We start from the raw sequence: 14576 nt of genomic DNA on the forward strand, positions 1-14576 counted from the left end.
TTCTGCTGTAGGGTACAGTATCTTTGCAGTTGGCGTCGCTGATGCTGATTACACAGAGCTTATCAGCATTGCAAACAAACCCAGCAACAGGCATGCCTTCTTCGTGGACGATTTTGACGCCTTCAAGAAGATTGAGGATGAGCTTGTCACCTTTGTCTGTGAGACGGCCTCTGCAAGTGAGTCCCTGTGACTAAACATTTTAATAATAACAATCTTTACTTCCACAGCTCCTCCAGCATTTTAATATCCTGTGGGGAGCACTGCACTACCACTAAGTTAAAACTGAAGTTGAGCTGTATAAGGAGGTTTTTAGGGCAAAAGGGTTCATGTGGGAAGGAGAGTTTGAGGGAGGGGATCTGCAGGGAAATTCTGAGGGCAGACTGCTGAAGGGAATTGGTGGGGAAATGCCAGAACTTGGGACCCAGCTGAAGACACGACTGCTTGTGGTAAAGTGATGGAAATTCAAGGTTAGTCAGATCTGGAGATGACCAAATCTTCATTGGAATTCAGTTGATTTATTACCTGTCGGTGAGTCTGAAGTTTAAAGTGCATTGTCGCTGCATTAAGGGGACCAATAAGTTTATGAGGGTGTCTCTAAAGCTTTCTTCTGGAGCTCCATGCACCCTGTCCACTATGGTGGAAAGCCTTCACTCATTCAGTGCCTGATGTCCATCTTGTTGGTCAAGGTGTTCTGTGGGCACCTCGAATTAGGGCTAGATCTGTCACACGACTGTAAGTTCTAGGAGCAAAATTAGACCATTTGGCCCATCGAGTCTGCTCCACCATTCAATCATGGCTGATTTTTTTTCTCAACTCCATTCTCCTGTCTTCCCTCCATCACCCTTAAACCCCTTACTAATCAAAAACCTATCAATCTCTACCTTGAGCACACCTAATGTCTTGGCATCCCCAGCCCTCTGCAGCATCAAATTCCACAGATTCACCTACCTCTGGTTGAGAACATTGCTCTTCATCTCAGCTTTAAAATGATGTCCCTTTATTCTGAGGCAGTGCCCTCGTATCCAAGACTCCTAGTGATTGAAACACCCTCTCCATGCCCACTTCATCCAGACCACTCAGTATCCAGGAGGTTTCAGAATCCCCATCATCCTGAGCTCAGGCCCAAAGACATCAAGTACACCTTGTACGTTAAACCTTTCATTCCTGGGTCATTCTTGTGAACCTTTTCTAGACCAGCACACCTTCTTTAGATACAAAATTCACATGGCTGATAAGGGGCATGGCTTCCATTCTCTAGTCTCTCTTAATGACTCTGGTCAGATTTGTCAACAGGTAGGTTGTGGGTAGCAGAGATGAGCCTTTGCCGTGGTGGAGAGGTTCTATAAAGGGCAGGAACAAGCAGAAATAATGGGCCTACCGGGGCAGTCTTATTTGTGAATCTTGGGTAGCAGATAGAAATAGTGCAGGGTTAGGGGTCCTGACCCAAAACATTCACTGTCCACTTCCCTCCATCGATGCTGCATTATTTGCTGAGTTCCTCCATATAACCCTTGCTGCTTATATGTATGAGTTTCAGACTGGCCTCCCAGTTCAGTGATTTGTGGCGGAACTGTCAATGGTCATTATACCTTTTTGCTCTCAACTCTCCCTCCCTCTCAGTGAGGCGTCTTGTCTTGCGACTAGTTCAGTGTGCCTCACTGCTTGGCGAGCTGACTCTGGGTTCTGAGTGATGCTCACACACAGCTGATAGTCCAACTTTCTCATACCCTCACTGCTGGTCTCGTGGGTCACCCTCCCGTCCACATGCTGTGCCGTGTTCCCCCTTCCGGTTTCCAGACTGGATCTTATCTCCAAACATAATATCACCCCATCTCAGCAATGCAAAGTGTTTCATCCAGTGTTCCCTGTGGAAGACACTTAATTTGATCCAGATTCTATGGTTCACATGTGCTATTTTATTGCTGATCCTGTTCTGACGATGCTCCCAGCTTCGGCAGAACTCTCTTGGGAAAGGCTGCACACTCACTCAAGGGTTTTCCTGCTATGTTGTGTGACCAGTGGTCTGGGACACCGTTTCTCCTTTCACAGGTGCCATAACCATTTGAGGCAAACTTAGTCTTGGATCCCATAGATAGGGTAGATGGGCAGATTGTCAAATTGCTAACACAGTAGAGCTACTGGCATGCTTTTGCGTTCAGGATAGACCTTCTGCAATGCTGACACCCAGGAACATGAAGCTGCTCACCATTTCTGCTGCTGACCCCTCCATGAGGACTGGTGTGTGTTCTCCCGACTTCCCCTTCCTGAAGTCCACAATCAGTTCCTCGGTCTTGCTGACATTTTGAGTGCAAGGTTGTTGTTGTGGCACCACTCGGCCAGCTGACCCAGCTCACTCCTGTACACCACCTTGTTGCCATCTGAGATTCTACCAACACTACTATTGTCAGTGTTGGATTTATGGAAACATTTGTTCTGTGCTTACCCACATAATCATGACTGTAGAGAGGGTAGAGCAGTGGGCTCTGTGAGAGATGGGCATCTCTGTGAGCTGCACCTGTGTTGTCAGCGTGGAGGAGATATCATTGCCTATCCACATTGACTGCTCTCCTGATGAGGAAGTGGAGGATCCAATTGCAGAGGGAGGTACAGATACCCAGATTTTGGTGATTAGTCCTGAGGGAATAATGGTATTCAGTGCCACAAATCTTAAGATGAGAGTAAAGAGTTTTAAAGGGGATCTGAGAGACAGACTTTTACACAGAGAGTGGTTGATAGCTGGGGTATGCTACCTATAGTTTACCCTGATCAACGTGGTGCACGTCAGGTGCAGAAATGACTGAGGGATGTCGAATGAAAATCTCAATTATTCGACTGTCACAGTATATCATCACTGAGTATATTGCCAAGTATTTACATCCATCAGTCTCTCAGTTTCAGTTCACCTTCAGGGCTATGATTGGGAATCCCATGATTGGATAGCCCATGATACCTGTTCTATGATTCAGATTGTGTAAATCAGAGTGTCTAATCAGAAATCCCATGATTGGGAATGCATTAAAAAAAAGAGTCTGGGATTTGGAATGTGTGAATCTGCGTCATGATTGGAAAATGGTGCTGTGACTGTGATTGAAGTCCCCGATCTTTATTCATCACAACAAGCAAGCTTCATTCTGGAGACGCTCTTGGTAGAGGCTGATAAACACAAAGGTACATCACACTTTTATACCCTTAAGATCAAAGATAGCAGCAGGTGGTTCAATGCAATTTCAATAGTTACAATGACGTTGCTTACTTCAATACTTTGGCTTGATGGATGATTCCTTTGAGGTACATATTTACAGTGATTGATAAAACACCTTTGAAGGTTCAAACACCTTTGTTGAGAGAAAATAATTAGCACAGATATTTGAAAATCTTCTGACGACAGAGAGCCAGACACCCAAAATTAATGTTGTCAGAACTGTCTGTCTACACAAAAAATATTGATTGTCTATACCTGTGACCATATTTGATATGCTAAGTGAGAATATCCATCTGGTTTGCCAGCTTGAACTCAAGTCACAATGATGCAAACAACTTAGCCCATGTTGCCGGGTTTGATGCAGGCCAATTAACACGACCCCATTGTCTTAATGTTGGAGTCATGAATATGCAAACCTTATCTATGGGTTTTTATCTGCAGTTTACTGCTTGTAATTTACAATAAAAACTGAAAACTGGTTCTTGCATGAATTAATATCTATTATATTGACATAACTCCAAAATACTCCCTCATATCTTCCTCTTGACTCCTAGACAGCAATCTGTCTCAGGAAGTCTAAACTTTAAGGACTATCTAATTAAATAGGGCAGTGAGAATACCCTTCACTTTGCATCTCTTCCCCAATTGCTAACCTATGACATCCCTATATGCATCGATGTTACTCTATCATCCCTAATTGGGTATCTACAAGACTAAGAAAAGACCACAATAAAACATTTCAGAAATTTGATCAGATCCTCTTCTTGGATACTTTTGTCCTCTCGATATAAACCAGTCTTTAAAATGCAGCTTTGTCATTCATGTGCTTGTTGCCTCCTTCCCTGCTGGTCCATTGCTGTCTACATATCCTTATCTTTGCCCCTTCAATATCTGAGAGCTAAAACGCAACAGTGGCTAACAGTAACAAACATCAAAGTTGCTGGTGAACGCAGCAGGCCAGGCAGCATCTCTAGGAAGAGGTGCAGTCGACATTTCAGGCCGAGACCCTTCATCAGGACTAACTGAAGGAAGAGTGAGTAAGAGATTTGAAAGTGGGAAGGGGAGGGGGAGATCCAAAATGATAAGAGAAGACAGGAGGGGGAGGGATAGAGCCAAGAGCTGGACAGGTGATTGGCAAAGGGGATATGAGAGGATCATGGGACAGGAGGCCCAGGGAGAAAGAAAAGGGGGAGGGGAGAAAAAAACCAGAGGATGGGCAAGGGGTATAGTGAGGAGGACAGAGGGAGAAAAAGGAGAGAGAGAAAAAGAATGTGTGTATATAAATAAATAACGGATGTGGTACGAGGGGGAGGTGGGGTATTAGCGGAAGTTAGAGAAGTCAATGTTCATGCCATCAGGTTGGAGGCTACCCAGACAGGATATAAGGTGCTGTTCCTCCAACCTGAGTGTGGCTTCAGTAGTTACTCTGTGCCATAGGCAACAGTTCACATTCCATGCCATGACAGGGGATTGTCAGAATAATCTGGCAAGTCTTTCAGCCCTTTCAGTTGAACTACGGGAGGGTTTAGAGTGATGTCCATTTGGATCTCACCCAGGTGGCACCCCCTCCTGGTCTGTCGTTTTGATTGCTGGCCTGAAGACTGAAAGAGCCCATGTCATTTGTGTCCACACCCATTCCAGGTTGGGGTGGCTGCCTTCAGATGCTGTGTACAATTTCTTCTTTCTTGGTCTGCCTTGCCACCAAGGCTGTGGAACTTGATGTCTCTGCCATAACTCTGATCCCCCCTTGTCTATTTTCCCCAATATCTTCCTATTCTGATCTATACAGCTAATCACCTATCTCCCAGAACCAGCCTTCATTACAGAGTGCAGTTCCTGGTATACTGCAACACTTTATTCACGGTTTGCTGACATGCTTTCTCTGTGCCGTCAGCTTTCACCTCTCCGTTTTCTTTCATCTGTGGGTCTACTTCCATCAGGTGTGGTCAGATGTGACACAGCAGGCTGGTGAAGCTCTGTAATGACACTGTTAATGGGTGGACTTGATCCCTTGTTCTATCTGTGAGGGCGACAAGGTGAGTCGTACAGTTTGACCTGGGTCCAGTGTTTCCACTGGCTGCCTCGCCGTGTCTGCGCACAGACACAGGTGTCATTTGTCAGAAGCACCGCCTGTGGTCCTATCGATCTGGAATTGAACCCAGCCTTTTCAGGTAGCTCCCTTACCATGACCTAGTCTCCTGGCTGTGGGAGGATGATCTTCTCTTCCTCTGGCTCTCTCTCTGATTGGCAAGGTGATGCTGTTATTTCGATCAGCCCTTCAACACTTTAAGCTGTTTACAGAGGCTCCTTGCATACTGGCCATGTTATCTCTAAAAGTTCAAGGTTTACTGCAATCCGTGATCACTTCGTAAGGGAGTCGAGTTGCTTGTCCCACCAGTAATTCATGGAGGCTGAGACCCATCGGGCAGTTTGGGGTTGCTCGCAATCCCATCAAGATTCCTGGCAATGCATCAGCCCATGTCTATAGGTTTAGCTAAGGCAGTTTTGATTGTTTAGTCCATCCTTTCTACCGTTCCAAAGCTCTGAAGGTGACAGAGTACATGGAATCGTTGTCGAATGCCTAACAGCTTGCACATTTCCTTCATCACATTTCCTGTGAATTGTGGTCACTGATCGGTGTCCACCTGGGCTGGGGTTCCCCACCCTGGGGAGGATTTCCTGAGGTGAAATCCATGCCGCCGTGCTGGTGGTACAATGCCTTGTCAGGAAAGCCTCTACCCATCAGCTGAAGTGATCCATGATCACCAGGCAGTAGCCTTTCCCCCTGATTTTTGGCAAGGTCCCATTAAGTCCATTTGGATGATTTCCTAGGCCCCCCCTTGGTTTGCTAGCTGCACCTTTGTATCCCTCCGCGGTTACATTGGGCACAACTGATACATGTCCAGCAAAACTTCTCCACGTCCCTGCCCATCTCTGGTCACCACCAAGACTGCTGGAGGGTTGGGACCATATTGTGCCTTCCCTGATGCATTGACCCATGATATAACTTTAGCAGTATCTGCCTAATACATGCTGGGGCTACAACTATTCCTTCCCCATGCCTTTGGTCCCTCTTTTGTTCCTCCTCTTCTCCACTTCTCCTTCTCCTCTGCTTCCACATCCTCATATAGTTTTACTAGATAGGCTGTGTTAGATTTTCCTTCTGTGCCAAATTTCAACAGAAATCAATTTCTATTGATTTGCTTTCTTCTTCGGCTCTTTTTGCCCTGAGGTCTGCTCATTTATTCCTTTTCTGCTCTTTACTTTTCCTTCTCTGGTGAGCCTTACTTTAATCACTGCCACCTCTTCAGGCAACTTCACTGCTTTGAGCAGTACTCGTATTGGGTGCCCGTGCTGAATGCCTGCACCTGTTGAGGTTACAAAAGCCCTCTGTGCCCATGTCATAGAAACATAGAAAACCTACAGCACAATACCGGCCCTTCAGCCCACAAAGCTGTGCCGAGCATGTACTTACTTTAGAAATTACTTCGGGCTACCCATAGCCCTCTATTTTTCTAAGCTCCATGTACCTATACAGGAGTCTCTTAAAAGACCCTATCGTATCCGCCTCCACCACCGTTGCTGGCAGCCCATTCCACACACTCACCACTCTCTGTGAAAAAAAAACTTACCCTTAACATCTCCTCTGTACCTACTCCCAAGCACCTTAAAACTGTGCCCTCTCGTGCTAGCCATTTCAGCCCTGGGAAAAAGCCTCTGACTATCCACACGATCAATGCCTCTCATTACCTCCTACACCTCTATCAGGTCACCTCTCATCCTCTGCCACTCCAAGGAGAAAAGTCCAAGTTTACTCAACCATAAGGTAATAATGCTCCATCACAAAAGTGAACCTGCTGCCTGTGTATGTGTTCACTCTCCTCTCTCTGCTGTAGTGTAGTGCTTCTGTTTTATTTATTATTGATATCTGTTATATTGACATAACCCCAAAATAATCCCTAACAAGTGGGATCCAGGGTCTGTGACCAAATGGGGATCTGGAGTGGGTGATTGGGAATGCTGACCCAATGTCTGTGGTGGGAATGTGGGATCTGGAATCTATGGTGGAAAATGTGTGACCCAGTGTCTGAAATCTGGAATGTGTGATTGGGAATTTGGGATCCGGTAAATGTGTTTGGGAGTCTGTGATCAGGAATGTGAGCTCCGTGTGTCTTGGATAGCTAGGAGCCTTTGTGAATGGGGTTGTGGAATGACTCCTGGCACTGACGTGTGTAATTGTTCTACTTCCAGCTTGCCCGATGGTCCACATTGGAGAAAACAACCTGGCAGGTGAGGGACATCAGCTGACACGTCATCATTCACTGGAGGTCTCCAGCCGATGGTGTACTCATATACTGAGGAAGACTGTTGAGTTTCCCTTTGATTTCTCTTTGATGTTCTGCTGAAATTGTTTATTGTCTCCCTATCATTTGGAAATGATCGCATCACAATCAAAGCTCCATGGTGACCTATAAAGCAATAATTTGTTCAAGGATATATATTCTCACAGTTATAAAACTAAACAAAAATTATTTTCCTAAGCTTTTCCCTTGTCCATTCGTCCTTTCCAATTATTCTTCCACGTGGCACAGATCTCTGCAAGTGACGGAAATGTTACACCTGCCCATTTACTTCCTCCTCACCTTCATACACAGTCCCAAGCAGTCCTTCTAGTTGAGGCAACACCTCAACTGCAATTCTGTTGTGGTCGATTTCTGTATCCGGGGTCCCCTATGTTTCCTCATCGGCATTGCTGGTACCCAATGTAAATTGGGGGGACCGCTTTGTGGAGCATGTCCACTCCATCCGCCAAAAGTGGAATTTCTTGGTTGTCAACCATTTAAATTCCTATCCCAATTCCCATACCGTCGTGTCGGTCCATGGTCTCCTCTTTTGCCATGATAGGGCCACTTTCAGGGTGGAGGAGCAAGACCTCATATTCCACCTAGGTAGTCTCCAACCTGATGGCATGAACATTGATTTCTCCTTCATTCCCTTTATCTCATGGTCCACTTTCCTCTTCTGTCAGATTCTTTCTTCTCCAGCCCTTTACCCTTCCCACCCACCTACCTTCCACCTACCAGCTCGAACTCCTCCCCCTCCTCCGTCCTTTTTATTTTGGTGTCTTCTCTCTTCCTTTCCAGTCCTGAAGAGTCTTGGCCTGAAATTTCAACTATTCATTCCCCTCCTTAGATGCTGCCTGACCTGCTGAGTTTTTCCAACATTCTGCGTGCTTAGCTCTGAACTTCCGGCATCCGCAGAATCTCTTGCGTTTATTATTTTCCTAATGTATGTGTGTTAAATCAGTGCAACCTGTCTGTCATAGTTCAGGGTATCCAATTCAGAGTCATTGAAGTCCTGGTCTGGGGTTGTGAGCACAAAGATCCTGGCTGGTGGTTCTCTGGGACACTGAGGGAATGCTGCACTGTTTGAGGAGTTGCCTTGGAGATAAACAGAGCCCCAGCCTGCCCACCTGAGTCCATGACAAAGGATGCTACAGACTGCAGAAAAGCCAAGGGAAGGTCATATAAGGTAGCAAAAATAAGTGGGAAGTTGGATGATTGGGAAGTTTTTAAAATCCAACAAAAAGCAACTACAAAAGCTATAAGAAGAGAAAAGATGAAATATCAAGGCAGACTAGCCAATAATATAAAGCAGGACACCAAAAGTTTTTTTTCAATTAGTTAACAAGGTGAGAGTTGATATTGAACCACTGGAAGATGATGCTAGTGAGTTAGTAATGGGGGACAAAGAAATGGCAGATGAACTTAATAGGTACTTTGTATCAGTCTTTACCGTGGAAGACACCAGCAGTGTGCCTGAGGTCCGTGAGTGTTGGGGAACAGGAGTGAATGCCATTGCTTTTACAAAGGAAAAAGTGCTAGGCAAACTGAAAGATCTTCAGGTGGATAAATCACTTGGACCAGATGGACTACATTCCAGAGTCCTGAGAGAGGTTGCTGAAAAGGTTTCAGATGCATTGGTGTTGATCTTTCAAGATTCATTTGACTCTGGCATGGTCCTAGAGGACTGGAAGATTGCAAATGTCACTCCACTGTTTAAAAAGGGAGGAAGGCAAAAGAAAGGAAATTATACGCCAGTTAGCCTAACCTCAGTGTTGGAGTCAATTATTAAGGAGGAGGTTTTGAGGTTCTTGGAGACTCATAATAAAGTAAGTCAAAGTCAGCATGGTTTTTGTAAAAGGAAATCTTGCCTGACAGATCTGTTAGAGTTCTTCGGGGAAGTAACAAGCAGGGTGGACAAAAGAGAGGCAGTGAATGTCATTTACTTGGATTTTCAGAAGGCTTTTCATACGGTGCCACACATGAGGCTGCTTAACAAGATAAAATCCTGTGGTGTTACAGGAAAGATATTTGCATGGATAGAGGAATAGCTGATAGGCAGGAGTCAGCGAGTGGGAATAAAGGGGGCCTTTTCTGGTTGGCTACCAGTGACTAGTGGTGTTTCTCAGGGATCAGTATTGGGACCGCTACTTTTCACATTGTCAGTAATTTAGATAATGGAATTGATGGCTTTGTGGCAAAGTTTGTGGACGATACGAAGATATGTGGAGGGGTAGGTAATGCTGAGAAAGCAATGCAATTGCAACAGGACTTAGACAAATTGGAAGAATGGGCAAAAAACTGGCAGATGGAACTGTATGATAATGCATCTTGGTAAAAGGAACAATAGTGTGGATATTATCTAAACATTATCTAACTGGGGAGAATGTTCAAACATCAGAGGTTCAGAGGGACTTAGGAGTCCTCGTGCAAGACCCAGACAGTTAATTTGCAGGCTGAATCTGTGGTAAAGAAGGCAAATGCAATGTTGGCATTTATTTCAAGGTGAATAGAATATAAAAGCAAGGAGATAATGCCAAGCATTTATAAGACACTAGTCAGGCCACATTTGGAATATTGTCAACAGTTTTGGACCCCATATCTCAGAAAGGATGTGATGTTGTTGGGGAGAGTCCAGAGAAGGTTCACGAAGATGATTCCAGAAATGAAGGGGTTAACATATGAGGAGCATTTGGCAGTTTGGGGCCTGTACTCACTGGAATTTAGATCATGTTTCTATCACGGGGTTATCCGGAACTAGAGGGGACAATTTCCCATAGTGATATTTCACCAACTTTGATGCTTCTGAGTAATGGGCAGCAACACAGGCTGCAGCCAGGTCATCTCCTCCGATATCCCGACGGGCTCCTTCGACATCCCAGTGGGGTCCTCCAATATCCCAGCAGGCTCCTTCGACACCCCAGTGGGGTCCTCGGATATCACGATGGGCTCCTATGACATCTGGACCAGCTCGCTCTCCAGCATCACTTACCGGAAGTACGTACCATATCTCCTCAAATTCCTAATGAAATATAGCCTCTGTCTTGCCTTCCTTATAGCTACACTGAAATGTTCGGTCCAGGTTAGGTCCTCAGGGATCTTGACACCCAGGAACTTGAAATCTCTCACTCTCTCCACTTCTGAGGACTGGTGTGTGTTGGCTCGTCCTACCTATCTGAAGTCTACAGTCAGTCCTTTGGTTTTATTGACGTGGGCTGTGACACCACTCTACTAACTGGTATGTCTTGCTAGAGGAGTTGGTTGAGTTAGATATAGTCATTGTGTTTAAGAGGCATTTAGCCAGACTATGAAAGAGGCAAGAGAGGACTCCGTATAGAAGTTTACAGAATTATGTGACTCACAGATAGGGTACAGTAGGACCTTTTGCCCATGGGGAAAAATGTCAGATACTATAGGGCATAGTTTTATGGTGGGAGGAGGGGAATTTAAAGAGATGTACGGAGCAAGGTTTTTTTACACCAAGCGGTGGGAGCCTGAACACCTGCAAAGGGTTGTAGAGGGAGCAGGTATGATAGTGGCATACAAGAGACTTTTAAGTAGACAAATCAATACACTGGGATTGGAGGGATATGGAGCATGTGCAGGCAGAAGGGATTGGTTTAATTTGGCATTGAATTTGGCATGGATATCATGGACAACAGGGACTGTTCCTGTGTGTGCTATACTGTTCTGTGTTTGACAGCACTGGGTGCAATTTTATACAGGCAAATGGGATTGATGTGAGTGATTGAGAAAGTCAGGATGAACATGGTGGGTTGAAAGCTCTCTTTCCGTGTTGTACATCTCTGTGACACTCCTGGTGTACTGCCACAGAATGCCTTCTGAGAGTTTCTACTCCTATCACTAACTGGAACATGAACCTCAAGAGGTACCACACAGTCACTTCCCTCAATAAACCCCAGTGACTGGGCAGTTTCTCTGCCTGTGTTGACACCTGAACTTATTGTCAGTTTTGGTATGGGTGAAATGTGTGGGAGAACTTCATCGGCAATTGATTCCAGAAAGGTTGAAACATGAATGTCTAAAAATCCACCATCAGTGGCAGTGAACATCCTGTAGCATGCCTGCAAGATGTTTTTTTAAAGTAGCTTGTGGTCATGTTCACTAAGGAAAAGACAATTCTGGGTTGAGTGCTATGTAATGAACTGGATTTGATTAGGGAGCTTAAGATAAAGGAACCCTTAGGAGACAGTGATCATCGTATGATAGAATTCACCCTGCAGTTTGAGATAGAGAAGCTTAAAATCAGATGTATCAGTGTTACAGTGCAGTAGAGGGAACTACGGAGGCATGTGAGAAGAGCTGGCCAGAGTTGATTGGAAGGGCACACTAGCAAGGATGATGGCAGACCAGCAAGGGCTGGAGTTTCTGCAAGCAAGTTGGAAGGCACAGAATAGATTCATCCTAAAGAAGAAGAAATATTCTAAAGGGAGGACAAGGCAACGATGGCTGACAAGACTGCATTGGAGCGAAAGAGAGGGCATAAAAATATAGCAAAAATTAGTGGGAAGGTGGAGGATTGGGAATCTTTTAAAAATCAACAGAAGGCAATTTAAAAAAATGAGAGAATAAATGAAATACTGTAAGCTAACCAATAGTATTATTAAAGAGGGTACTAATGGTATTTTCCAGAACTATGAAGACTAGAAGATAGGCAAGAGTGGATATCAGGCCATTGGAAAATGATGCTGGAGAGGTAATAATGGGGGTCAAGAAATGGCAGATGAACTCTAAGTATTTTTCATCAGCCTTCATTGTGAAAGACGCCAGCTGTATGCCAGAAATGCGAGAATGTTGGAGCAGAAGTGACTGCTGGTATTACTAGGTAGCTGAACAGTCTGAAGGTAGATAATTCAACTGGACTAGATGAAGTACACCACAGGACTCTGAGAGAGGTAGCTCAAGAATCACTAGGCTCTGGATTGGCTCTGGTGGACTGGAACATTGCAAATGTCACACCACTCTTTAAAAAGGGAGGGAGGCAAAAGGCAGAAGATTATAGGCCAGTTGACTGACCTATGAAGATGTTAGAGTCCATTATTAAGGATGCGGTTTCAAGGTACTTGGCGGCAGGCACATGATAAAATAGGCTGAAGTCAGCATGACTTCCTTGAGGGGAAATCTTGCCTGATAAGTCTGTTGGAATTCTTTGAGGAAATAACAGGCATTCCAAAGGGGAGGCAGCAGAAGCTGTTTACTTGGATTTTCAGAAGGCCTTTGACAAGGTGCTGCATATGAGGCTGTGAAGTGAGATAAGAGCCAGGAAAGATACCAGCATGCTTCGAAGATTAGATAGGGTAGATGTAGTCAGAGTATTTCCCATTCTGGGGGAGTTTAGGACCAAAGGGCAGAGCCTCTGAACACAAGGAGGTTCCCCTTTGAACAGAGATAAGGAGGAATTTCTTTAGCTAGAGGGTGGGATTCCATGCCTCGGACAGCTGTGCAGGTCAGATCATTTGGAAAATCTAAAGTTAAGCTTGATAGGTTCTTGGTTAGTAAGGATGTCAAGATTACAGGGGAAGGTGGGAGAATGGGGTTGAGAGGGATAATAAATCAGCCATGATGGAATAGCATAGCGGACCCAATGGGCTGGCTGGCCTAATTTGTTCCTCTGCCTTTATGGGTATAGTGATTATGATGGGAAGTTTCTCTTAGTGCTATGCTGCTGAGGCAGGTTTCAGAATCAGATTTATCATTGACTTGTATGATGTGAAATTTTTTGTTTTGCGGCAGCAGTACAGAGCAAAGGCATGATCTTACTATAAATTACAGCAGAAATAAATGTTGCAGGAAACCAAGGAATAATGGGGTAGTGTTCATGGGTCCATGGACAGTTCAGAAATATGAAAGCGAAGGGGAGGAAGCTGTTTCTGAATCAGTAAGTGTAGATCTCCAGGCTCCTGTACCTCCTCCCCAAAGGTGGTAATGAGAAAAGGGCATGTCCTGGATGGTAAGAGGCACCGCCTCCTAATGATGTCCTTGAAGGTGGATCGGGCTATGCCCGTGATGGAACTGGCTGAGTCCACAGCCCCCTGCAGCTTTCTGTGCATTGGAGCCTCCATAGCAGGCTGTGATGCAATCGGTCCGAATGCTTCCTGCTGTACATCAATGTCTATGGAGTACCTGGAAAAAAAAGGTCTTCAGCATGGTTAAGATGTAATGAGGAAAAAAAAGGGGTTCCCTTGCTTCTTTTTCCTCCCTTAAGAAGACAAATACATTTCAAAAAACGTTTTTGCTTAAGAGATTGGAGAAATTGGGACGATTCTGCATAAACTCAGCAAGTTAAGGAAAGCAATCACAGAGGAGAGAAACTCTGCACTGGAAATCCAAGCAGCGCACACAAAATGCTGGAGGAACCCAGCAGGCCAGGCAGCATCTATGGAAAAACATACAGTCGACGTTTCAGTGTCCTGCCGAGTGTCTTGGCCCAAAACGTCGACTGTACTTTTTTCCATAGATGCTGCCTGGCCTGCTGGGTTCCTTCAGCATTTTGTATATGTTGCTAAGCAAAGGAAAGGTTTAATTTTGCTGGAATAAAGGGAAACTATTTCAATTAGCAAGAGGTCTAATAGAAGACACAAATAGAAGAACAAGAGGGGAAGATATGAATTATTTCAAAATGTAGTTGGTTGTTATAATGTGGAAAGAATGAATAGCAGCTTGTTAATCTATTGATCCTCTGTGGTTTTGACAGATTGCTTCAGCTGTCATTAGATGTGCAGAGTGAGAGTCCCCCTTGCACGGAATAAATGGACATATGATGTAAGGTGTGACTAGATATTCAGCATTTGTTTTCAGTGTGAAAGGCCCATCAGAAGAGGTTTGTGACACACTCCTCTTGGCAATGGAATTGGTTGAGAAGTGCTAAGTAATTATGTGGCCAGTTAGGTCCTAGTGGATCGGCAGTGGAGTCAGAGGTGATGTTGAAGAAAGAGAATTGGGTAGAGGAAACATTTGCAAAGCTCCAGTGAAGTTGAGTCTGTGTGGTACTTAGAAGTTTGTGAGAATTT

At 44.8% G+C, this 14576-nt stretch overlaps 1 protein-coding gene across 6 annotated transcripts in view; it reads left to right on the plus strand.

The window, feature by feature from the left end:
• The window catches only part of col14a1a (collagen, type XIV, alpha 1a), a 273774-nt gene that overhangs the window by 197177 nt on the left and 62021 nt on the right, over nucleotides 1-14576 (plus strand). For all 6 annotated transcript variants that reach the window (XM_072261042.1, XM_072261032.1, XM_072261062.1 and 3 more), the window contains 2 exons: nucleotides 12-176; nucleotides 7454-7492. In XM_072261042.1, the coding sequence (XP_072117143.1) occupies nucleotides 12-176; nucleotides 7454-7492 (204 nt within the window). The remainder of the gene's footprint in view (nucleotides 1-11; nucleotides 177-7453; nucleotides 7493-14576) is intronic.

Source organism: Mobula birostris, chromosome 1, assembly GCF_030028105.1.
Source record: "Mobula birostris isolate sMobBir1 chromosome 1, sMobBir1.hap1, whole genome shotgun sequence".
Classification (NCBI taxonomy): Eukaryota; Metazoa; Chordata; class Chondrichthyes; order Myliobatiformes; family Myliobatidae; genus Mobula; species Mobula birostris.